This window comes from Toxotes jaculatrix, chromosome 22 (assembly GCF_017976425.1).
Source record: "Toxotes jaculatrix isolate fToxJac2 chromosome 22, fToxJac2.pri, whole genome shotgun sequence".
Taxonomy (NCBI): Eukaryota; Metazoa; Chordata; class Actinopteri; family Toxotidae; genus Toxotes; species Toxotes jaculatrix.
Genome location: NC_054415.1, coordinates 80,625 through 103,559, shown reverse-complemented (window position 1 = coordinate 103,559; position 22,935 = coordinate 80,625). Strand labels below are relative to the sequence as shown.

The 22,935-nt window shown below is 45.5% G+C and overlaps 3 protein-coding genes across 4 annotated transcripts; 2 read left to right on the top strand and 1 right to left on the bottom strand.

Annotated features, from left to right (window-relative positions):
- The first annotated feature begins 934 nt into the window (after positions 1 to 934).
- Positions 935 to 5,800, top strand: irf5 (interferon regulatory factor 5). Of its 2 annotated transcripts, none has more exons than XM_041029784.1 (9): positions 935 to 1,105; positions 1,628 to 1,863; positions 2,410 to 2,596; positions 2,916 to 2,944; positions 3,029 to 3,056; positions 3,148 to 3,513; positions 4,137 to 4,526; positions 4,617 to 4,735; positions 5,018 to 5,800. In XM_041029784.1, exons 2-9 carry the CDS (start codon positions 1,690 to 1,692, stop codon positions 5,204 to 5,206), a joined length of 1,482 nt encoding a protein of 493 aa, XP_040885718.1. In that variant the 5' UTR covers positions 935 to 1,105; positions 1,628 to 1,689; the 3' UTR covers positions 5,207 to 5,800. The 2 variants fall into 2 exon arrangements, with proteins under 2 accessions (XP_040885718.1, XP_040885717.1); XM_041029783.1 differs by having other exon boundaries at positions 936 to 1,105; positions 1,669 to 1,863.
- A 1,077-nt stretch (positions 5,801 to 6,877) lies between these two features.
- On the bottom strand, positions 6,878 to 17,442 carry tnpo3 (transportin 3). Its single transcript, XM_041029780.1, has 23 exons — positions 17,205 to 17,442; positions 14,912 to 15,112; positions 14,188 to 14,261; positions 13,721 to 13,877; positions 13,087 to 13,230; positions 12,737 to 12,912; positions 12,510 to 12,648; positions 12,201 to 12,347; positions 11,954 to 12,061; positions 11,763 to 11,854; positions 11,495 to 11,634; positions 10,997 to 11,188; positions 10,732 to 10,823; positions 10,515 to 10,591; positions 10,355 to 10,415; positions 10,016 to 10,156; positions 9,677 to 9,793; positions 9,435 to 9,529; positions 9,195 to 9,351; positions 8,896 to 9,063; positions 8,701 to 8,813; positions 7,769 to 7,849; positions 6,878 to 7,483 (listed from the first exon to the last, which is right to left on the bottom strand). Exons 1-22 carry the CDS (start codon positions 17,322 to 17,324, stop codon positions 7,789 to 7,791), a joined length of 2,772 nt encoding a protein of 923 aa, XP_040885714.1. The 5' UTR covers positions 17,325 to 17,442; the 3' UTR covers positions 6,878 to 7,483; positions 7,769 to 7,788.
- Positions 17,443 to 20,746: 3,304 nt separating this feature from the next.
- On the top strand, positions 20,747 to 22,696 carry opn1sw1 (opsin 1 (cone pigments), short-wave-sensitive 1). The gene is made up of 5 exons (XM_041029844.1): positions 20,747 to 21,086; positions 21,168 to 21,336; positions 21,418 to 21,583; positions 21,859 to 22,098; positions 22,595 to 22,696. The coding sequence occupies exons 1-5, from the start codon at positions 20,747 to 20,749 to the stop codon at positions 22,694 to 22,696; spliced, it is 1,017 nt and encodes a 338-aa protein (XP_040885778.1).
- Positions 22,697 to 22,935: the final 239 nt, after the last annotated feature.

Genomic DNA, 22,935 nt, shown 5'->3' with positions numbered 1-22,935 from the left:
TTCATCCTGTTAAAGGGAGTTTTCCTTTGCTGCTCTGTGGTGAAATGTCTCTTTCTCCGTCTCTAACATCTGGTCTGAACCTGCTCTGTGTGGAAACGATCGTCAGATAACTTCTGTTATGATCTGGTGCCAGATAAATAAAACTGATTTGAATTAAATTAAATATTTAAAGTTTATATAAACACAAAACATTAAATTCTAAATCAGTGTGAATACAAATAGTAATAAAAGTGCCGTGAAAAAACAAACCTGGTGAAATGCACGTGTATGGGCGGCAGGCGGCGCTATAACAAAACCAGCACTGACATTAAACACTTTTTTTCCTTCTGTCAAAAAAACAAACACAAACAGTGAACTGAGACATGATGTGTGTTTATATCTGTTCACACGTGTTTATTTGTTTTGATGATGAACTCTGTAAATAACCAGTCAGATTAGACACCGGGTTAATCACTGTTAGTAATCAGTTGGTGTTAGTATCATTGATATTTAGTCAGTATTATTGATAATTAGTCCGTATTATTGATTATCACTACGTATCAGTGATTATCTCAGATTTGTTCTTTTTAGTTTCCGTTAGTTGCGGAAGGAGGAAGGGAGGAACCTGACCCAACTTCTGTAAAACCCAGCGGCTCCTTCAGACTGTAAAGTTACCTGTGGAGACACGCAACACACCGGAAACGACTTCACAATAAAACAGTGGACGCGCACTTTACTGACCCTGTAAAACCTCTGGAAATCAGAAAAACACAGAATGAAGATTTTATTCTGGAAATCAGTAAAATACGTGAAACCAGATCCAGTGAAACGGCTGATCCGGAGTCAGATCTCAGTGCACTCACCGGAGACTTGAATCCAACAAGCTTTTATTTTGGTGGCGATGAGACATCAGAGAGGAAGTAGTCCTGGTTGTGTCAGACCTGACTCTGGTCTGATCCGGATCGTCGGGTTTCATCACGTTTCTGTTTCTTTCCTGATTCTTTCAGTTTTTCTGTCTGAGATTCACTTTGTTTGTTTGTTTGCTTATTTGTTGACGTCACCGCGACGCTATAGAGGCTTAAGATCTGAACCCGCGACTGTTTGACGACACACAGACCAGGACCAGGTGAGTTCATCATCAGGACTTCTGCACACACACACAAATGTGTGTTGGCTTAGTTTCTCTGATTAAACACAGAATCGGATTTCTCGGGACCATATCGATCCGGATCTGGATCCGATCTGATCCGGTTCTGTCTGGTCTGATGTGCGCTGTACTGATCTGAGATCTGATCTGTGACTCACTGACTTCCCAAAACTTTTAAGGAACAAAAACAGGATGAAAAACTTGAGCAGCCTCGTGTGACAGAACCTGATCAGGATTCAAAATGCTGCAAACTTTATTGAAACTGCGGACCAAGACAAAAAGCACAGTTCAATAACTGATATTTAAAACTGATCAGAGACCGATCCCAGATCAGTGTGGTAGTTTTCTGTGTGTGTGTGTGTGGGTGCGAGGACCAGTTTCACTTAAGCACTGAGGGTCGTGAGGACGCGATCACCATGGTAACTGGGACAAATGTCGGGTCGCAGCCACTAAGAAAAACTGTTCAGTTTTAAAATCATTTAAAGTTCACGTGTTTTACAGCAGCGCACTGGTGTTTGCTGAGCCCGTTTTCCTGCTCCCAGTTCTCCCAGTCCCCCTCCAGTATGAGCGTCCAGCCTCGGAGGATCCGTCTGAAGCCGTGGCTCCTGGCGCAGGTGAACAGCGGCAGGTATCCCGGGCTGCAGTGGCTCGGTTCAGAGCGTCGACTCTTCCAGATTCCCTGGAAACACGCCACGCGCCACACACCGGCGTCAGACGAGGAAAACACCATCTTCAAGGTCTGAACAACAACAAACAGCTGAGAAACAAACAACATGGGGTCGGTCTCCGTCTCCACCTGAGTTCAGATCTGCTGAAGCTTCAGTGTATTCACCTGTCAGGTGTTCAGTGGAAGCAGGTGAAACAGACAGTCAGTGGTTACTGATTGATCACAGACTGATTCCGAATCAGCAGAGAAACCGTTTCCAGCTGCTCAACTTCAGCTCCAGAAAAATAAAAACACACAACACTGAAAACATGAATGAAAAGTGGAACGTGAAGCTGCTTCTCACGGTTTTCTTTCACAGTTTGAACTGATGAGGTCACTTCCTCTTCCCTGTTTCTGCTTTTATTCTTCAGTCACCATCACATTCAACCTTTAGGTGAATTTACTAACATTTGGTTTCAGCGTTTTTTCTGCTTCTTAAGGTGGTATTTTTGTTTTAAGAAAGAATTAGTTTCGAGCAGCAGTGGTAAAAGAACAAAGTGAAACCAAAGCACAGTCTTTACATTAAATACATATGTTAACATGCACATGTATGTAAACCCTGCTCTGTGTCTTCCAGGCATGGGCTCTGGAAACAGGTAAATATCAGGAAGGTGTGGACGAACCTGACCCCGCCAAGTGGAAGGCCAACCTTCGGTGTGCTCTGAATAAGAGCAGAGAGTTTCAGCTGAAATACGACGGCACCAAGGAGACGCCGGTCCAACCGTACAAAATCTACGAGGTCTGTGAGCAGCCGGCGAACACAGGTGATCCTCGCCTCCCCGATTTTATACGTGAGCGGCTGAAGCTGACGTTCAGGTTACGTTCTCTGTCGTCTGTCTCGGAACATCTGTGAGTTTACTTCAGATCACAAAACACTTCACTTAGAGTCTGATCCTGATCCTGATCCAAACCTGACGTTCGCTTCTCACAGAGGAAAGTTGTTCTTCAACAAGAGTTTTTGATCTTTCAGGGAGTTGAACCGTGTTTTTACTGGTCTGATCCCAGTAAACTCGTCAGCAGATCACAGATGTTTGTTGCCATGTCGAAGCCCTGATGTCTGACTGCCACTGTTTTTTCTTTCAGACGCTGTCGATGAGGATGATGATGAGGAGGTGAAGAGTAAAATGTGTAGAAATATGAAATACTCAGTTTAGCTTTTATCACCTGACTGAAAAACTTTACTGTTTCATCCTCAGATGCCCAACCTGACGGACCTTACCATCAGTGAGTACAACTGTCACGTCACGGTCTTCATGGAAACGAGGTGGTAGAGGCTGTCGTGATGATATCATATGATGATGTCATGTCTCCTCAGACCCCAGGATCGGTGACCCCCCCTCCTTCAGCTCCTTCCCGGCTCATTCAGATGTGAGTCGGTTCGGTTTATCTTCTAACGAGACCTTCGGACCGCCTCATCTGATCCCGATGCCCCTCCTCCCTGACGGAGTCCTCTCTGTGACCTCTGACCTCCAGGCTCAGGGTCACGTGGTGGATCAGGGGAGCTTCGTCCCTTCTGTGGGACTCCCTAACGGGCTCCAGGACCTGAACTCTCTGCCCCCTTCCGCTTCTGCTCCACCGGGGCCAGACCTGATGGAGGGCGGCGGCATGAGAGGCATCGAGAACCAGGGGGACACTCAGAACCACCAGCCCTGCAAGTACGACCTGCTGAGCAGCGTCCCACGTGAGTCTGACCTTTGACCTCTGACCTTTGACCTCTGACTTCTGTTCTGGTTTTACTGATGATTTACAGCAGGAACGATCAGAAGGTGTAACTTCAGCGTGTCCAGTAAAAGGTCTTGATGGGTCCAGAAGGTTGGCCCGGATTCAAACCTATCTGCAGAAAGAAATGTTGAACCGAATGGACCAGAGGACAGTTTGACCTGATGCATGAGAGACTTCAGAGATAAGTCCAGGTTCAGGAAGGCTAATGTGGATTCTGTCCTAGTCCTTGATCAGAGGTCCAGCTGTTTACTGTTGCAGGGACCCTGAAGGGGCCACGGGAGAGTGTCCATGCAGCCTACATGTGACCTGTAGAAGGTTTACTTTCACGTCCTCTGGGTATCTTGTGGGGAGTACTGTGGGAGTGTGGACATCAGGACTGACATCAGGTTTAAGTGGTTTATTTGTCCCTCAGTTGGCTCTGTTGCTTCACCTGGACGTCACGCCCACCTGTTGGCTCACAGTGATGATGATGTGTTTGATGGTGTAACAGGTTCTGTGGTTGAAATGACTGATATAGTTAATTCAAACAACATTGTGAGTCATCAAGACAACTGCAACAGTCCTCTCTCTCTGTCGCTGTAGTAACAGATCTGGACCTGAAGTTCCAGTACCGGGGCCGGACCATGGGCTCTCTTACTGTCAGTAACCCTCAGGGCTGCCGGCTGTACTACGGGCACTTGGAGCCGACACCTGAGCAGGTGGACCTGTTTGGACCCGTCACCCTGCAGCAGGTCCTGTTCCCGGGGACTTCGGAGATCCAGAATGAGAAGCAGCGGTTCTACACCGAGGCCCTGCTGGATGTGATGGACCGAGGTCTGATCCTGGAGATCTGGGAACAGGACATCTACGCTGTCCGCCTCTGTCAGTGTAAGGTGTTCTGGTCTGGACCGGGCATGCCCGAACAGGGTCCACCAAACCCGATGGAGAGGGAGAAGAAGATCAAAGTGTTCAGCCTCAACGACTTCCTGCAAGGTGACGAGCTTCACTGCTCTAGTGTCAGAAACCTTTTCTCTAAAAGTTTCGTTTTGACACGTCAGGTAAAAGTAAACGTTCTGTCCTTAGGACTGATCCTGTTCCAAAAAGGTGAAACTCTGAACCCTCCACCCTTCGAGATTTACTTCTGTTTTGGGGAGGACTGGCCAGACAAGAAACCCAAAGAGAAGAAACTCATCATCGTCCAGGTCAGTGGGCAACACTCAACCAACTGGGGGCGCTCCAGCTCATCTGCTGACTTCAGCTGTTAAAAAGGTTCCTGCTGCAGTTTTGTCATTGGGACCAACAGCGTCCTCTGAATTTAGTTATTTGACGACACTGAACCAGGTTTGGGGTTTGTAACAAGCTTTGGAAACCTGAACCAAAGATTTTAGGGATTTTGACTAATTTGAACCTGGTCCTCATCATCCAGGAGTTACATGGTTGTTGTGGTTCTGGTTGTCCAGCTCTAACCTGGTTCCCGTCCTCAGGTGGTTCCTGTGGTGGCTCGGATCCTTACTGAGATGTTCTCTGGAGAACTCAGCTGGTCCACAGACAGCATCCGACTACAGATCTCAAACCCTGACGTAAAGGACCAGACGGTGGAGCAGTTTAAAGAGCTACAGAGGCTCCTGCAGAGCCAGCACATCCAGGGGCCCTGGACCCCCAACGTGTCCTGATCAACACATCCTGCAGCTCCGGACCCCCAGAATCCCCTGAACGCCAGGACTCTGACAAGGGGGAAGGTTGATCATCAGCACCAGGACTCATGGAGGTTCAGCAGGACCTGAGAGCAACGGAGGATCCATTTCCTGTCCAAAGTCTGGTCCAGGAAGTGTCTCACTGATCTGGTCCTTAATGAACCTGTCATGCTGTGAAGTCCTGGTCCAGGCCAATGCTGCTGTGATTGTTTCAAGAGAATCTGCTAAAATTTTCAACAGATTATTGATAATTGATCAAAACTAATCAGATCAAATTTCAGAAGAGATGAAAGTTTCGATAACATCAGATCATTTCAAAGAAAAATCTGACGGAAAAAAAGTTTTTAACTTTTGTTCGGCTGAAAAGAAAATCTCGTCTGCAGAGAAAAGTCAAACTTGTTGACTTGTCTGATCTCAGCGTTACAGGAAGTGAAAACGCTGGTTTCCTCTTTATGAGCTGATCATCAGTGTTGACCTGTGTTAACCTCTGACATGTTCAGTGTTTTTACCTGAGTGTTTCCTCTCGGAGAGCGTGCTCAGCATTTCAATAAACGCCGCTGCAGTGTTCGTCCATACACGTTTTTTTTTACTTTAACCAGGAAACAAACTGAATCAAAATAAAAAGCAGATTTAATGAATCAGGTTCCACAGACAAACTGAAAACACTCACAGAAAATTAGTTTTTTCAGAGCTGAGACATTTCCTGTATAAATCGATCAACAAGAAATTAATCAACAATCGACTTTAACAGTTAATAGTTTATAATGTTTAGAGAGAAAAACAACATTTTCTGTTTCAAACTTTTCCGTCAAATCGAATCTTTTGGTTTTGGACTCTTGAGCCAAACTGAAATAAATAAATAAATAAATAAATCCTTTTAGATTTAAATGGACAAACTATAAAAACATGAAGAGCAGGATGTTTGTTCAGCTTCTGTTTCCTGTTTGTTTACTTTTCACTGTTTTGTAAACAGATCCACGAGGTTCAGCTTTTCAGGATCAGGTCTGAGTATTTAGGTGATAAACAGAAACCAGTCTAACCAGAACTCCCAGCAGATGGGGTCTGCACAGGTAAAGGTAAACACAAAGGAAGGAGGTGTAATGAAGACATCACATTACCCAGAGGGCAGCAGTGACCTCACCTGTTTGCCTTCATTAGACGGGATCAGAATACAGAGCAGGTCCTCACCTGGTTCACACCTGTAAACCCCACAGACCCTGACCCTTTGCACCTGCACAAGGACTGAAGCTCTGAGGCTCTGCTGAGGGAAACAGCTGATAATAATAATAATAATAATACATTAAGCTTGTACAGCATTAACAGGGGAAACAGCAGTAAATCAAGTATCAGCCTCTCTGCTGGTTAAACTGGAAACTTCCCACTGTCAGGAAACTCGCATCAAACCTCAGTACTGAACTGAACGCTGGGTTTGGTTGGTCGGACGTTTGAAGCGAGCAACTTTAAACACGCTCAGGTAAAATCTCACCTGGGTGATTTTCAGTCTTCTCATTCTGGTGCACCAAACCTGAGCGGACTCAGCACTGCCCCCTGTGGCAGGTCGTCCTTCGTCAGACCTGCTCAGCTGCAGCTCTGTGGATCAGACGTCTCACACAGAACAAACAAACATTAAAACACTGAACAATCACTTTGTTGTTTCAGTTGTTTTTTTTATTGTTTACGACAAAGCTACATCACCGACGGCGTCGTGGCGTCAGTCTCTCCATCTCATCACAGTTCACTCACTTTGTGGAAAAACAACTAAAATTCAACCAAAGTTTAAAAGGTCAAAGGTGACGCCAAATTCTCCAGCATAACGCCTCCTCAGGCAGCCGCTCAGCCAAGAGAATCATGGGAAATCTTTTGGCTCTTTTTATGGCACGGACAAAAAACATCACGACCAAAGTCCCAAAAATAAATCTTCTCTTAAAAACTGTTGACCAGGCACGTCCTCCATCCGCCACGAGTGAAGATCCAGCTAGACTGATCCGCAACAGGTCACTGCTCCTGGTCCTGACCCTGCCCACCTGACACCTGCTGCAGGTGAGCTCAGGTGAGGTCAGGGGTCAGATCAGTCTGTCCAATCAGTCCTCACTCTCAGTCTTTCAGAGTGATTCGTCCTGTTTCACATTCAAAGTCCCTCCATCATCGTCATCCTCACCGTCGTTTTCACCATCCTCCCCTTGTCCCTTTGGATCCTCGTCTGCAGTCGCAGCTTTTTGCCGTCACCTCTGAACGTTGGTCAACGAAACATTTAACCTTGAGACGAAGAAAAAGTTCAGCACATGATGGATACACTTATTTTCCCGTGTGTTCAGGTGTAAATGATTAACGGACAAAAATCTTTGTTGCAACACTGAGCAACGTTTCTGTAACGCTGGAATCAAACTGTCCAATTCAAAAGCAGCATTTAGTGTTTGCCAGGTTTACCTGGTTAACAGCTGACAGGTGTGTGACACATGTTGGGAAAGAAAAGCTGAAGCTTCAAATTCACCAAATGAAACAACAAAATGTTTAAACTACACCTAAAGGTTTTACAGTTACCTGTGCTGAGCAGGTCGTAGCTATCGGAACAGTCTGGTGAACTCTCTGATGGCCCAGCAAACCTGTTTACACTCCTCAGCACTGGAGAAACAAACACAGTAACAACACATCCTAATTTATTCTTTAGAGAGAGAGAGACACGGTTACTATGGTGACAGACACGGTTACTATGGTGACGGGCAGTGACCTCAGTCTGATCCTGATACTAACCTCTGATCCAAAGTTTACCATTTATTATAAACAGTAAACCTGTTTGTGTTTTACAGGTAAACTGCTGATCAGATTCCAGCAGGTGTAAAGATATTACTGACACACACCTGTGTTTGCTGGCTGAGTCTGACTGAGTCTGGCTGAGTCTCCCTCCTGTAGCTCAGCATGTTCAGGTAACCTCAGCTCAAGTGTCTGACTCACCTGATTTCAGGACAGGTGTGAACTTGCTCTAAAGGCTCCGGTTTTTCTGCGTTCCACCTTGAGGCCGACACGTCTGAACAGAAACCTGTCACCTGCCTCGAGATGCTGAGACGACCAATCACTGATCTGAGTGGGTCTGTTCCACACAGAGACGACCAATCACAGCGTCCCTGACAGCTGTGCAGATCCAGATTCTTCAGGTTTGCTCTGCGTTCGTTTAAATGTCGACATGGTACCTGTCGACATGTTACCTGTGACTCCTGTGTTTAATCAGCTGCGAACATTTCTCTGATGTTGGATCACGTTCGCCTGAGAGCCCTGATAACCTCTACATGTGACTTATACGTGTCAACCAATCAGAGCGCTCAGTAACACCTCGCTGCAGCTAACCTCAGGATCTGATCCAATTAGAAGCTCTGATCCGGCTCAAGCTGGAGACAAAGTTTGGACAAACACCAAAGAGTAAACCGCTGAGAGGGGTCGGTCAGCTGATGGTGATTTGAGTGTTGTAGGCGTCTCACCTGGTGACCTGCTTGTGGAAGTCAGTCAGCTGTTTGTGAGTGACGGTCACAGCTCCTCCTGACGTCTCCTTCGGTAAACCTTTCAGAGCGTTTTCTAACCAGCGACAGAACGTCTGAAACAACACGGAGACGTCCCACAGCGGTCAGGACACGAGCGACAGTAACGAACGAACCTGCGCAGGTGTGTTTACTCACAGGTCTGTCGAACACCATCACCTCCCACAGCACCTCGGCCACGTCGGGCAGCGTGTACGGCGGCAGACAGAAACAACACGAATGCATGAGCTGAGTGATGAGCTGCTGACCGTGCTGCTCCATGGCCTGACCAATCAGCTGCTTCCTCACCTCGAAGTCGTCCTCGTGCTGCAGAGAGACGTTCGTTACGTTTGTGATGTGAAAGCACGATGACAGACGACAGGTGCAATTTGAACCTTCCAGGTTTAACGACATTCAGTGTCTCGTAAACTTTAAATCTCTGAGCTTCGCTGACTCACGTCGTTGGCGACTCCAGTGTGGACGAGGTCTCGGACAAACTTCATGACGCTGCAGTTGGCGTCTCTGTGGTCCAATGAGGTGGCAGCAATCGCACACTGGATGATGTGAATGATGATGCTGCTGCTGAGTAAAGTGACGGGACTCCTCTGCACAAACCTGAGTGGACACACAGGTGTCAGAGGAAGTTCCTGAGTCAGCTCTCAGCGAGTAAATGTGGTCAGGTGACCCCGCAGACTCACCTGGTGGCCAGTCTGAACAGGTCGTCCACAGTGTCAGGATGATTCCTCAAACCGTTCGGCTGCTCCAGCAGCTGGAAGGTCGGCATGCACAGAGCCTGAAGGAGGAAAGGTCATCTTCATCACCACCATCAGCCAGGAGTGACTCACACCTCAGACCCAGGTGGATTCTTGTCTACAGGTGTGTGTTCACCTGGTCTGGAGGTGAGTTTACCTGATGGACATTTACGGTGATGTATTGTTACCTGTAACATGTCGAGCAGTCCCTGCCTGCAGCCTTCCTCCATGCCGTACTCGTCCACCAGGATGCTGCCCAGGTACAGGAAGCAGGAGTGTGGATACACCTGGTACACATTCACCATCTGATGACACCCAAACACGTGAACACAGGTGAAAGTGTTTACCTGAACGATCAGAGTGACCGATCAATAAGAATTTAACATCACCGATCAACCATGAAATCGATGCTCTACCAGAAGTGTGATGTAACAGAGTAACAGCGCCTCCCAGAGGAAATGACCCGTACCAAAGGATACACAGTCCAGGTGTGTCAGTCAACCTATAACACAGTACACACGTCTCACCTGAGTGACAAGTGGCTGGAGCAGGGAGGCGGAGCCTTTCCCGACACATCGTACAGCGAACCTGAGACAGCGACAGCACCTCTCCACAATCCTGTTATCAGCCTGATGAGTGTTCAGAGTGTCCGACAGCACCGGCCAGATCTACAGGTGAGTTACACAGGTAACGTATGTCAAAAATATATCATCTGAACTACAGGTGAAAGGATACAGGTGAGACAGGTTAATATCTCGTGTGATCTACAGGTAGGTCACATGATCATGGCTGACTTTTTTATATGTAAGTATTCAAATGATCCTCCCAGGTAAACCACATGACACAGGTGAGCTCAGGTGTTTTACCTCCTGGATGACTTTCTGACAGGGGTGAGTCTGTCCGTTCTCTACAATGGGGTTTGTGTGTCTGAAGGAAAAACAAACAAAAGCTATGAACACCTCCAGTGTTCATTTAAATAAAGTTTGAATACAGTTTGACCACAGGTAAATACACAGGTAACCTCACCTGAAGATAACAGCCAGTCTGTCAAGCCAGACGGTGGGATCAGCTGTTTTACCGTTTGTGGATTCTTCTGACAGAAGCTGAAACAACAAGAACATGAAACATGTTTTCAGTGTGTGTGTGTGTGTCATTTAACGAGTCACACAAACACACAAACACACAAACATTAAACAATAAAACACAAACACACTAAACCTCAGTCAAACCCGTGAACTCTGACCTTTTTTAGAGCCATGACCTGAACGGCACAGAGGTCACTGAGACACTCTGCAATCTTCTCCAGAGGAAGACGAGCCAGGACCAGAGCTGTACCTGCACAGTCAGCACAACAGGTGAGAACATCAAGATCCGTTTTCACATAAATCTACAGATTTAAATACTTCTATTCTTATGTCACTTCCTGCAGCTTCTGTCGATCACAGGTAAATAAAGGTGCACTACCCCGAAGATGTGTCTGTGGGTGTACAACAGGTGTACCCACGTACCTTTGAGCAGTCCTACGGCGGCCTCTGTGGACAGGGCGAAGGAGTCGAGGGAGCGTGCGATGTCCAGCAGACCCTGGAAGTGTTGAGCCATGTGATCTCTGCAGACCGAACAAATGTTGTGGATCGCCTTTGCTGCCGCCGAAGCCAGAGGTTTTTCTCTGAGACCTTTCATCAGGTAGTTCAACACCGGGTCTGACAGGAAATAAACCGTTTGACAAAATAAAAGTCAGACAGCCAGAGGTTTCTCTCTGAGACTCTGGGCACTGACAGGAAGTCCGGCCTAAAACTAAACCTCCATCACAAACAGTGGTTACAGGTGTGTGATCTACCTGTCTGCCTGAGGTGAGTCCTGACTACAAACCTGAACGTCTGCTATTGTTTCATCAGTTAAATCTTGGCGTAGAGAAACAGCTAGAGCCTGAAACTGGCTGATTTTTGTCTTTGATAAGATCAGGCCAAAAACTCATCTGCTTTTATTTTTCAGACGCATCTTCTTACCGAGGAATCTCGGGTTTCTGTCCACGACCTCACTCATCTCTCCAACCAGCTCGATGCTCGTGAACCGAACAGCCATGTGGACGCTTTCAGGAAGTAAGACCACCTGCTGCAGCACCTCTGACAGCGTCGGGTTGTTCTCTCTGAAACAGTCAGAGAACAAATCAGGACACGTCAGGACTGACGATCGCTGGTGCCCTAAAATCTGAATCTGTTCAACCTTCTGTCGGAAAATGGTTTTAGACGATGCACAGAATTCTCATCTACTCACGGATCAACACTTTTTGCAATCGCAGCCATGATGAAGAGAACAGCCTCCGTCACCTCCCAGGGAGGGTTCCCCTCTTTTAACGTAGAATATAACTGAAGACAAACAGAGAATCTTTTAACGTAGAAAATAACTGAGGCCAAACTGAGAAGAGTAAAAAGAGTCCATCTGCGAGAATTTAAAATGAGAGTCACCTGAGAGAAACACTCCATGGATCCAACAAGAAAAATGACGTCTTTAACGAGGTCGGACACTCTCATCCTGAACTCTCCAAAATCGTCCGTGTCCTCTGGGATTCCCTCCTGTTGGGTGAAAACGATTATATGCTGAAAGATTAATGAAGAAATGTTTGCTTTACGTGTTTAACTCGTTCATAAATACAACCACAGTGAATCCAGTCAGTCAGAGGTGGCTCTGTGAAAACCGGACCGGGGTTCTTACATGGTCTGGATCGAGCTGACAGTGTCGAGCCAAACAGTGCAGAAGTCTCTGGATGTACGGTCTGAAGATGGAGTGAAGGGCTGCATCGTTTATTTTATACAGGTGTTCTCCAAGACGGTACCAGAAGTTGAAGGAAATCTCTACCACCTGGATCACACACACGAGACAGAGAGCAGAGTTATGATCGAAAAACAGAATTCAGGGGAAGCTCTGAGAGAAACCCTAACCCAAGTTAGAGGAGACACTGAGACTGGAAGGTGTCGCCGTGTTCTCGCACCTCCTACTTTGGTGGTGTGTTTATTTTTATACCTCATACTGCGGGTGTCCTGCACAGATCAGCAGCAGCTCCAGTGTCCTCAGGTCCCCCATACCCTGACCTGGACTCCTGACAGTTGTCTCTAGAAACGTCTCGCAGAGTTCGGTGAAGATCCTGCAGTAGTTCAGCACTCTGAGAATAAAAACCAAACACGAACGTGACCGAGGATACAGCGACAGTCCACTGAACAACACAGAACCAGCGTCCTCTGTGTCCTCACTTGTCGAGGTCTTCTCGGGCTACAGCCATGTGATAGGCCGTCTCCAGTGTCAGGACGCCCTGGAAGAGCTGCAGAGCTAACGACATGTTGGTGTCCACATTTTCTATGGCGTACAGAGCCGAGCAGACACAGTCCGAGGCCGCCTCGTGAAGGTTGGTGGAGGTTTGATCCCTCTGCTGTGGAGACACCAGGAAATCAACAGCTCATTAAACACAACATGAACACACACACACGCGCACACGCACGCACTTCTGCTTTTATCGTCCGACTCAAACACGAGGCGGTTCTTGGTGTTTTAAGTTTAAACTGTGCAGTTATGAACGTCTCAGACGAGTACGTGTGAATCTCACCAGGACTTGGAAGAGGACCATGAGTAGCTGGTTACTGGCCATGAAGTTACTGTCGAGGACGCCCAGGTTGAACCAGCTGCCCAGACAGCGAAACACTTTGATGAGCATCTTCTCATCGTGACCCGTCTTCTCCACACACGTTGTCTGAAATGAAAACACAAGCAGCAGGATGACGTGTGAAGAAAGAAAACAACAAAAACAACACACAGGACGATTACTGTGTGTTAAAGCCATTTAGAAAATAAATATAAAAACTTTAGATTCCAGACACAAGTCATTCAGACTCTGAGTCGATATGATGCGATGAAACCTGCTGCTGAACCGTCCTCTGCTTCAGTTTGTTCTAACAGGAGTCACTGAGCTCAGGGAAACAGTTTGATATGAAAACAAAACATGACAGAGAGTCAGGGTGACAGAGGACAGGACAAACAGGGCAGGACAGAGGACAGGACAGAGAACAGACAGAGAACAGACAGAGGACAGACAGAGGACAGACAGAGGACAGGAGAGAGGACAGGAGAGAGGACAAGAGAGAGGACAAGAGAGAGGACAGACAGAAGGACATTTAAACCAGCAGAGAAACCTCAGTGGCAGATTTCTACAGATCAATAAAGCGAACAGAGCGATGCTTCACCAGCAGAGTGACCACGGTGCTGGAGTAATAAGCCAGATCCTCAATGATTTCCGTCCTCCGATTGGCTCCGATCCGTAGAGATCGACTGTGAACTTCCTCTGGCAGCACGGTCAGGATCTCCACCAGGAACGGCATCGAGCTGATGTCATTGTTGTACCTGAGAGGACACAGAGACACGGACGGGTGAGTCTGAATATCAGAGAGGGTAACTGCAGCTGACTTTAGAGGTTTGATGTTCAGGTGTGCATGTTACAGGTGTGGCTGTGAAGTGTCCTGCAGGTGTCTAACCGTCCTCAGTGCAGTTAGAGACGTGTCTGTAATCATCAAAGATGCTTTAATCCTGAATATTTGATCTTTTTTGATCCAAACAAATTTAGAATCCATCTGCTGAGTCATCTTTGCATTTCCTGTCTACAGTCAACACATCCTGTGTGTGAAAACCTCAACATGATTCTGTGAACTCTTACTTTTCTATGAGCGTGTGAACACATCCTTTCCACGAGGCCATCTGAAGAGCGAGGTCTGCGATCGCCAAAGCCAGCTGACACCAAGAAAAGACACCAATCGACACATTAGATCACAGAGTTACAGCCATCAAACTATTCACTGACCTTCAACTTTCTCTAACAACTTTGTCTTGTTTTGACATTTGGGCTAAAAAAACAAACAAACAAACAAATGAAACTAAACGTGTCGAACAGGTTGGAAAAGATTTCTCGTAAAGTCGTCAGTTCACAGTCTCCAGTCGGTGACGACACGCAAACAAAGGAATGCAGATAAACTCATGGTTGGACTGCAACTCAGGAAGATGGTGCCGACCGTAAAGACCGGTCAGGTGACCAGTGTTTGTTTTAACATGAGGAAGTAACGAAGCCGTCGCCACTCGGCAGGTTGTGAAACACAAATCTGATTTGGTAGCTGAAGCCACAGAGACTGTTCACCCTGCAGGACGCTGAGCTCAGGTAAATGTGACAGAAACATCACGTAACGTCAGGTCATGCTAACGTAACCTCTGGTCTCACCTAACCCCAACCCTGACACTGTCCTGAACTAGAAAGAAACAAACATAAGACGAGTCTCTGGGATTTACCAGGTTCTCAAAGGTTCTGGTTCTGTTTGGAACACGGTTCCAGGAGGATCAGTTCAGACTGATGATAAAAGAAGAGGCAGTCAGCAGCTGACCGGTGTTACCTGTGTGACGATGATGGGGGACAGGTCTTTGAGGTTCTGGATGTGGGTCAGCAGAGAGTCTCGCAATGCATTGTGGGTCTCAGGTGGAAGCTCATAGAAGGAGGTCTGGATCTTCATCTTCATCGTTTGAGCAGCGAAATAACAGGATTCCACGTCCTGTTTGAGCTGCAGCAGCTGGTCTGAGATCTCCCACGCATACATCTGAGGAGACGAGACAGGACAGGATAGGACAGGACAGGAAGTGACTGCTCCGTGATTCTGACAGCGTCCAGAAATCTGAGGGTCCTCTGAGTCAGAAATATTCTGCTGGTCGTCACAGAGTGAACCTGTTGCAGCTGCATGTGATTTTCTTCTGTTCTGCTGATCACATCCATCATTTATACACCACAGTCCTGCTGCACCTCACATAACAAACAGGTCAGACTGGGTCAGTCTCAGTGTCTCACACCAGGTGAGCTCACAAAGTGTGAGACACAGAGACTGTGAGCTGAGTCTGGTCCTGATTTGGGTTTGTGCTCTGATATAAACTTAATCAGTTCACACAAACATCAGAACCACCTGATCAGTCCAGTTGTGATCAGGGTCAGAGTGGGTCTGATCTGACCGATTTGCATTTGTCTTTAAACGTCTTCACGCTGGACTCGAACTAACTGTAGACGAGTGTGAATCAGCTGAAGGACTGGACAAAACCCAGGACATCGGAGATGTGGACCACAGTGATCTGTCTGAGGCGATGAACTCTGACCTCTGAGATCAGAGATGTGGATTAAAAATCAGGTGACTAAAGAATAAATAAATAAATACGAAACACCAGCTGATCAAACAACGTCATCTCCATTATAATCAGTGACGGGAACTTCCATCAGACCAAGAACAACCTGAGAAATGATTCTTCAAAGAACGTCTAAAGCCTCTGAAGCCGCACAGACTGGTTTTCTTTAAAGGGCCCACAGTGATAAACTGACTGCATGGAACTGATACTGAAGGTGGGAACAGTGGTCAGTAGTGTGCTGAGGGAACAACATCCAGACTGGATGCTGATGGTTTGTGATATGGAAACAGGTTGTTCAGGCTCAGGAGGAGACGGAGGAGCTCAGGTTAGCAGGTTAGCTCTGACTCAGAGTCAATAAGTTAAACAATAAGTGTGAAAAACTGCGTTAACAAACTGTGTTTTTCTAAAACTCTCAGACAGGTGACAGTCACCTGTGCAGGTTCAACACAGTCAGTTAGTCCATTAAGACAGAAGCAGATTGCGTTCATCCATGATGTCAACAGACTATCAGCCAATCACGGTGATGGAAAATGTCCAGTGTGAACTGGTTCGTGTGGAATTAATAATCAGATTTTAAAGTGTTATGAGGACCAGAGTATGCCGGTTCAGGTCCATCACACAGACCGCGGCTGTAAACATGAAGTGAGGCTTCACTGCACAGAAACACAGCATGAAACCGGAACAGTGAACCGACTGGAGACAAACAGCGTTACTTTCTAAAATCTCTGATCTAAAACATGGACTCTGGTCCTGGTCCGACTTTGTGCCACGCCCTGTGATACTGAAACTCACTTCAGTTTGACACATTCCCAAAATACAGAGAAAGATAAGCGCACATTTTAACACCTGCAGTTTCCGTTCAGCGTTAAAATCTAACGTTAACCCGTCTGAACCGACGCTTTAAACTCCGTGTTTTACTGGAACAGGTTTAACAAACTGGAACAGTAACAAACAGCTGCAGATAAAATGTAACACTTCTGAATGGAGTTTGGTGAATGCCTGTTCTCCGCTAACTAGAGATGAACACGAAGCAGGTCACTAACTTTAACTAATATGACCAGTGACACGAAGTCAAAGATTAAACTTGACCGTAGCAGTGATATTAGCCATGCTAACATGCTAACATGCTAGCAGTGTGCATCAGACCGGGCCTGCTGAAACCCTCAGAGACTAAAACACCGAGCTTCAGTCTCACACAGCAACACTTTAATTCTTTACACAGAAACACACACTGTGGTTAAACCCACAGTCTGTGCGTTGTATCGTATCACTTGACATCAGAGCTAATGAAGCTAACAGTTTGTGTTTTCATCCATTCATTTAGCTAGCTCCTTTTAGCTGTGATGCTAACGGGAACCTGCGGGTCCTCTGAGATTGCGCACTTCAGTTCACCTGTTCTTCTTAAAGCAGGTAAACAGTTAAAACCCGGTCCAGGCAGACCACGTTAAATCCCCTCAAACCTTTCCGTCCTCCATGCCGTCGCCACCCCGCTCTCGTCCCCGGCCTCTCCCATTTTCTTACCGATCTCTGGAGCTCTCCAAGCCACACCGAGGCTCGCTCCTTCCCGGTCGGGTCCGGGTCATGGTACAGGGCTTGGACCGCCTGGTAGACCAGGGCCAGGCTCGGTTTCCCGCCCTCCATATCTCGGGTCAGAAGCAGGGATAAGATAAGGCAGAAAGCTGACCAACACAGCGGAACAGAAAGAACCCTAAACGGCCTGACCGTCGACCGCCATCTCGCACAAGCTTCCCGCGTACAGCCACGATCCTTTCCCGACTGGAAACACGGGCGTGAACATTCGTTCCGCTCTGTCAGGACGGGAAGACTACAAACAGAACTCTACTCAGAATATCGTAAATTTAACATGACTGTTTATGGACAAAACACAAAAACCCATTCAGGCTGTTGTGAACCTATGGACAGAATTCCATAAAAAATTAAAAAAACGTGTATTTGCATATTGTTCAAGGACAATTTACACAGCTGCGTTCAAAATACGTTAAAGATTATCTGGCTGTTTTATGAACACGGTGGTATACTGTATACTGTATACTGTGGGTCATATAACTGGAACTCAGTCTGAAAAATAGTCATATTGAAAATACAGAGAACTTTACTGTATTTTAACGTTTCCATCCAGTCACTGTTCTCTTTGCTGCAGGTTACAGTGGGATGTTTGTGGCTGGATGTGAACTGAATAAAATCTAAAACCTGTACAGTCTGAAGAGAAACATTTAGTGTTAGTACAGTGGCTAAGGTTTGTAAGGTGTAATAAAACAGAAACAAACAAACAAAAAACAAATTGTCTACATATGAACTCTTAATGTGTCCATTTCTCTGAGCCACCATATTATATCAACATTTATTACCGACACAGTTTTTTGTTTTATCTCAGCAGGAGGCCTTTGATACAAAACTGAAGGAAATTTATTGCTTCTGTAAAAAAAATGAAATAAAGTTATAATTGACAATAGATAACATATTTAAGGAAAACAGAACAGAACAGATGGAACAGATTTTCTAAATCTGTGGTGAAGGCCAGTCCAGGTCAGTCACTCTTTGTATGAACTCACCTTTCATTAATGACAAGTTTATTTTTCTGACTTTTGTTTATCTCATCCGATTCAAAACACGTTAAATCCAAGGAGACCCATAAACCTTTTTCAAAACCTTTATATTCCAACACTAACTTTCTATTACCTTTTAATGAATAAATTGTCTGTAGTGATGAAATGAATGAGGTCCATCAAAGTTCACTGATGCACCATAAAAATGTCACTTATACAGACAAAGCAGGTTTATTGTTCTGATGGTTTTTATGTTTTCTTGTGGTTTATTTGACATAAAAGAACATAGAGTTATCCAGTGCTGTCAGGTGCATGATGGTCCTTCACCTGTCCACGTGGAAAAACACCTGACACGTGTGTAATGCCTCGCAGATTCTGTCGAAACTAAATAAAACTGAACAAAACCAACCAACCAACAAACAAAACTAAATTCTAAATTCATTGAAATAAAAAACACTGAGTTTTTAAAGTTTTTTCATTATAAAGTGTTTACTTAAAGATGAACAACGCTTAACTCGGCTTCGTATAAACTAAACTCTTCCATCAGAGGTAAAACACATCAGTTATCACACAAAGCTGTGATCAGCGGGGACTTATAATGTGAAAAACTCTTCAAGTATAAAATGATACAAGAGAACATTAAAGTTAAAGTTACTCCTGGAAGCTGCAGTGAATCACCTCCAAACTCAGGTCGTATCATACCCATGCCTCATCCAGCTCACAGCCTGGTTATGATACAGCCCCAGCTCTGAAGGTAAGTCATCAATTACTGTGACTGATTTGGCCCCGAAGCAGAAGGATCAATCATTACGACCAACTTTAATGATTTATACCAAAAGCTGAACCAGTTGATCGTGTCCTCACGTGTCAGAGTTGCAGGGAGAGAAACAGAACGTGAACGACAAACAGAAAACAAAGATGAGTTAAAGTTACAGAGATAATCAAAGATCAGCAGATAATAACACAATGAATTCAAATTCATATGAAAAAATACCTTTATATCTTCAGTTTTGAACATCGACCCTGTGACGATGAAGCGAAGTGAAGGAGCAGAGGAGGGTTTTTAAAAAAGAGGCAGAGATTTACACCTTTATCCTCAGATCCTCAGATTAACCCCTCGTCATTTCAGACCAGTTTAGACCAGTTTAGTTGGAGTCTCTAATTGTCTCTAATTGTCTCTAATCTGATTGTGTGATGATGTTTGGAGGATTTGGAGGATTGAGAAGGACGACCTGCTCAGGTAAGTCTGAAACATCCGGATTAAATCTGAAGTCACACAGAGAAAACTAAAAGGTTCTTATTGGATTTTTATCTGTTGACCACCTGCTGCTGCTCTTGCACTCTGAGCCCGGTCACAAACAAACGCTATGGGTTAAATACTGCACTTTACCAAACTTTATATTTTATATATAACAATGTTGATCTGTTACTGAAATTTAGAGAAAATGTCCAAGCAGGAAATGAACAGGCTGCTCAGTGAGACTGTGCTGAGTCTAAAACCTGTAAATAACTGGATACATGATTGTTTAATTCTTTAATGAACTGGTTAATTCAATGTTTACAAAGATTTAATTTAGTTGTTAAAAGTCTAAACTGTTGAACATGTGAATCACCGGCAGGATTAAATCATGTTTGCAAGTTTAATGGTTTAATTCTGCTGTGATTGCCAATAGTTTAATGGTTTAATAGTTTAACTGTAGGAGGTTTGTGAGCGAGTTAACTGTATTATACAGATCGGATCAATCAGTGATAATTCAATGACTGATGACTGAAGGCTAATTACGATCATACACACCGGCTATTGATTGTGTTCCCCTGTCACCTGTGGAAGTGTGTGTGTCTGTCAGGTCGCTCACACGCTTTGACACTAAATTCAACCTAAACACTTTTTTTCTCAGTTTTTAAATTATAAAAACAAAATTTAGTTCAAAGCAAATAAATAAATAAATAAATAAATGAATGAATGAATGAAACCAAATTCATGACATTTAAAACCAAACTGTTTTCCAAACAGTTTGAATAATTCACGTTTATGATGAACAGGGACAAAGATTCAGCTGTGTCTGCTGTTCACACACATCAACAGTTACACTGGTTTAATGAAACCAACAGTTTTCTTCACACATTCAGTGTAAATGAATTCATTCATGATTTTCCCACCAACAAACATGTTCCTGATGTGAATCACAGCTGGAATGTTCGGGACACGACTGCAAACATGAAGCTGTTGATACGAAAGCTTCACTTTTCAGAGACTTGGACCAAGCGCCTGTTTTCATACTCACATTATAAATACTCGGGCTGATCTCTGAGTGTTCTGCCTGTAATCAGATTAACGTGTGATGCAGAAAAGGTCTTCAGACAGAAGGGAAATGTGACGATCTTAATCCTGAAACTCAGGAAAACTCCTGGCAGCTAAGTCTTTGGTGTAAGTGGTTTATGAGGGAATATAAAGAGGCTGAAGTCCTCAGATGTGGTAGAAAGCTCACAGTCACGATGGGGAAACACTTCCATCTGTACGAGAACATTTCAAAGGTGAGTCCCTTTGAGGGGCCCCAGTATTACCTGGCCCCTCAGTGGGCCTTTCACCTGCAAACCATCTTCATGGGCTTCGTCCTGTTCGCTGGAACTCCCTTAAACTTTATTGTTCTCCTCGTGACGGTCAAGTACAAGAAGCTGCGAGTCCCTCTCAACTACATCCTTGTCAACATCTCCTTGGCAGGATTCATCTTCGTTGTTTTCTCAGTCAGCCAGGTGTTCGTCGCCACCATGAGAGGTTACTACTTCCTGGGTCACACCCTGTGTGCCCTGGAATCTGCCATGGGCTCAATAGCAGGTAAATAAACTTTATTTGATCTCAGGTAAATGAAGTACCGATGGCCGATCTCACTGATAAATGAAACTCTCTCCTCTGTAGGTCTGGTGACATCCTGGTCTTTGGCCGTTCTGTCGTTTGAGAGATACCTAGTCATCTGTAAACCTTTCGGAGCCTTTAAGTTTGGTAGTAACCACGCTTTGGCTGCTGTTGCCTTCACCTGGTTTATGGGGATCGGCTGTGCCATCCCACCTTTCTTTGGTTGGAGCAGGTAACAGCCCTGAGTGAGAGGCCATCACAGTGTGACGTATTCAACATGAATAAGTTGAACTTTTCTTGTTTTCATGTTCAGGTACATCCCCGAGGGTCTGGGCTGCTCCTGTGGACCTGACTGGTACACTCACAACGAGGAATACAACTGCAGCAGCTACACAAACTTCCTGATGGTGACCTGCTTCATTGCTCCACTCTCCATCATCATCTTCTCCTATTCCCAGTTACTGGGCGCCCTGAGGGCTGTGAGTTTCAAATCAATCAATCATTTTCTCCAATCATCAGTTACTGAGAACTTGAAAACTCTGAGTCTAACCTGTGTTCAATCGCTGCTCTGTGGACTTTCACAGCTTCAGGTTCAGGTCTGAACTGATCACTGATCAGTAACCGATCGGTTACTGATCGGTTACTGTCAGCTCGTGGCAGTGGATTACCTGCTTTACCTGGTCGACCGTGGAGTTTGCCTGGTTAACCCAGAATGAGCGTTTAACCGTTGACCTTGCTGTCGTTTCTTGTTCAGGTTGCAGCCCAGCAGACGGAGTCAGCCTCCACCCAGAAGGCGGAGAAAGAGGTGTCAAGGATGATCATAGTGATGGTGGGTTCCTTCATCACCTGTTACGGTCCGTACGCTCTGGCTGCTCTTTACTTCGCCTACTCTTCAGATGAAAACAAAGATTACAGACTTGTCACCATCCCAGCTTTTTTCTCCAAGAGCTCGTGTGTCTACAACCCACTCATCTACGCCTTCATGAACAAACAGGTGAGCAGAAACAAGCCTGACCTTTAACAGGTGACAGACAGGTGAACAGGTAACACAAGCAGGAGGACAGAACATGTCACAGTGCAGGTTCCACATCAAGACACAATGACAGAGTGAAAGTCAGAAGATATGGAGGGGGGTGGGGGGTCTGCCTCCCAGACCCAGACCAGTAGATGGTTCGAGCCTGAGAGCTGAAGGATCTGAGTCCTGTTCTACTTCTGGAGACTCCAGGAACCACAGTGAGGCTGCGTCCTGGGAACTCAGTGTTCTAATGGAGTCACAGGGAACTGTGAGCTCCTTCAGATCAGATGGTGTCTGAGCACTGAGGACAAAGATGATGTGTGATTTCAGAGATGAGCTCCATCACACTTCTGAGTTACACTGAACATCTTCAGTAATGCAGCTGCTTGTTTCTAATGGTGTTTGTGTTGCTGGCTGTTTTCTGCTGAGCTCCGGTTCTAATGAAACCCTGATCGTTGTTGTTGTTCCTCTTCAGTTTAACGGCTGCATCATGGAAACAGTCTTTGGAAAGAAAATGGACGAATCCTCTGAAGTTTCTTCAAAGACAGAAACATCTTCAGTTTCCACAGCTTCTTAATGTTTGGAACGAGACAACACTGGAGTCAGATGGACATTGTCTTTACACTTTCACAGGCGGGACATTGGAGAGAAACGTTCTCTGTAAGCTCAGAGGAAATGTGCTAAAAACATGTAAACACGACAAACTGTTCAGCTGCGGCTGCTGATGTTTATTTTACTGTAGAATTTCTTTGTTTAGATAAAATGCAACAAAAAAAAAACCCTAATAAAAATATGATAAACATGTTCGCTGTCTGC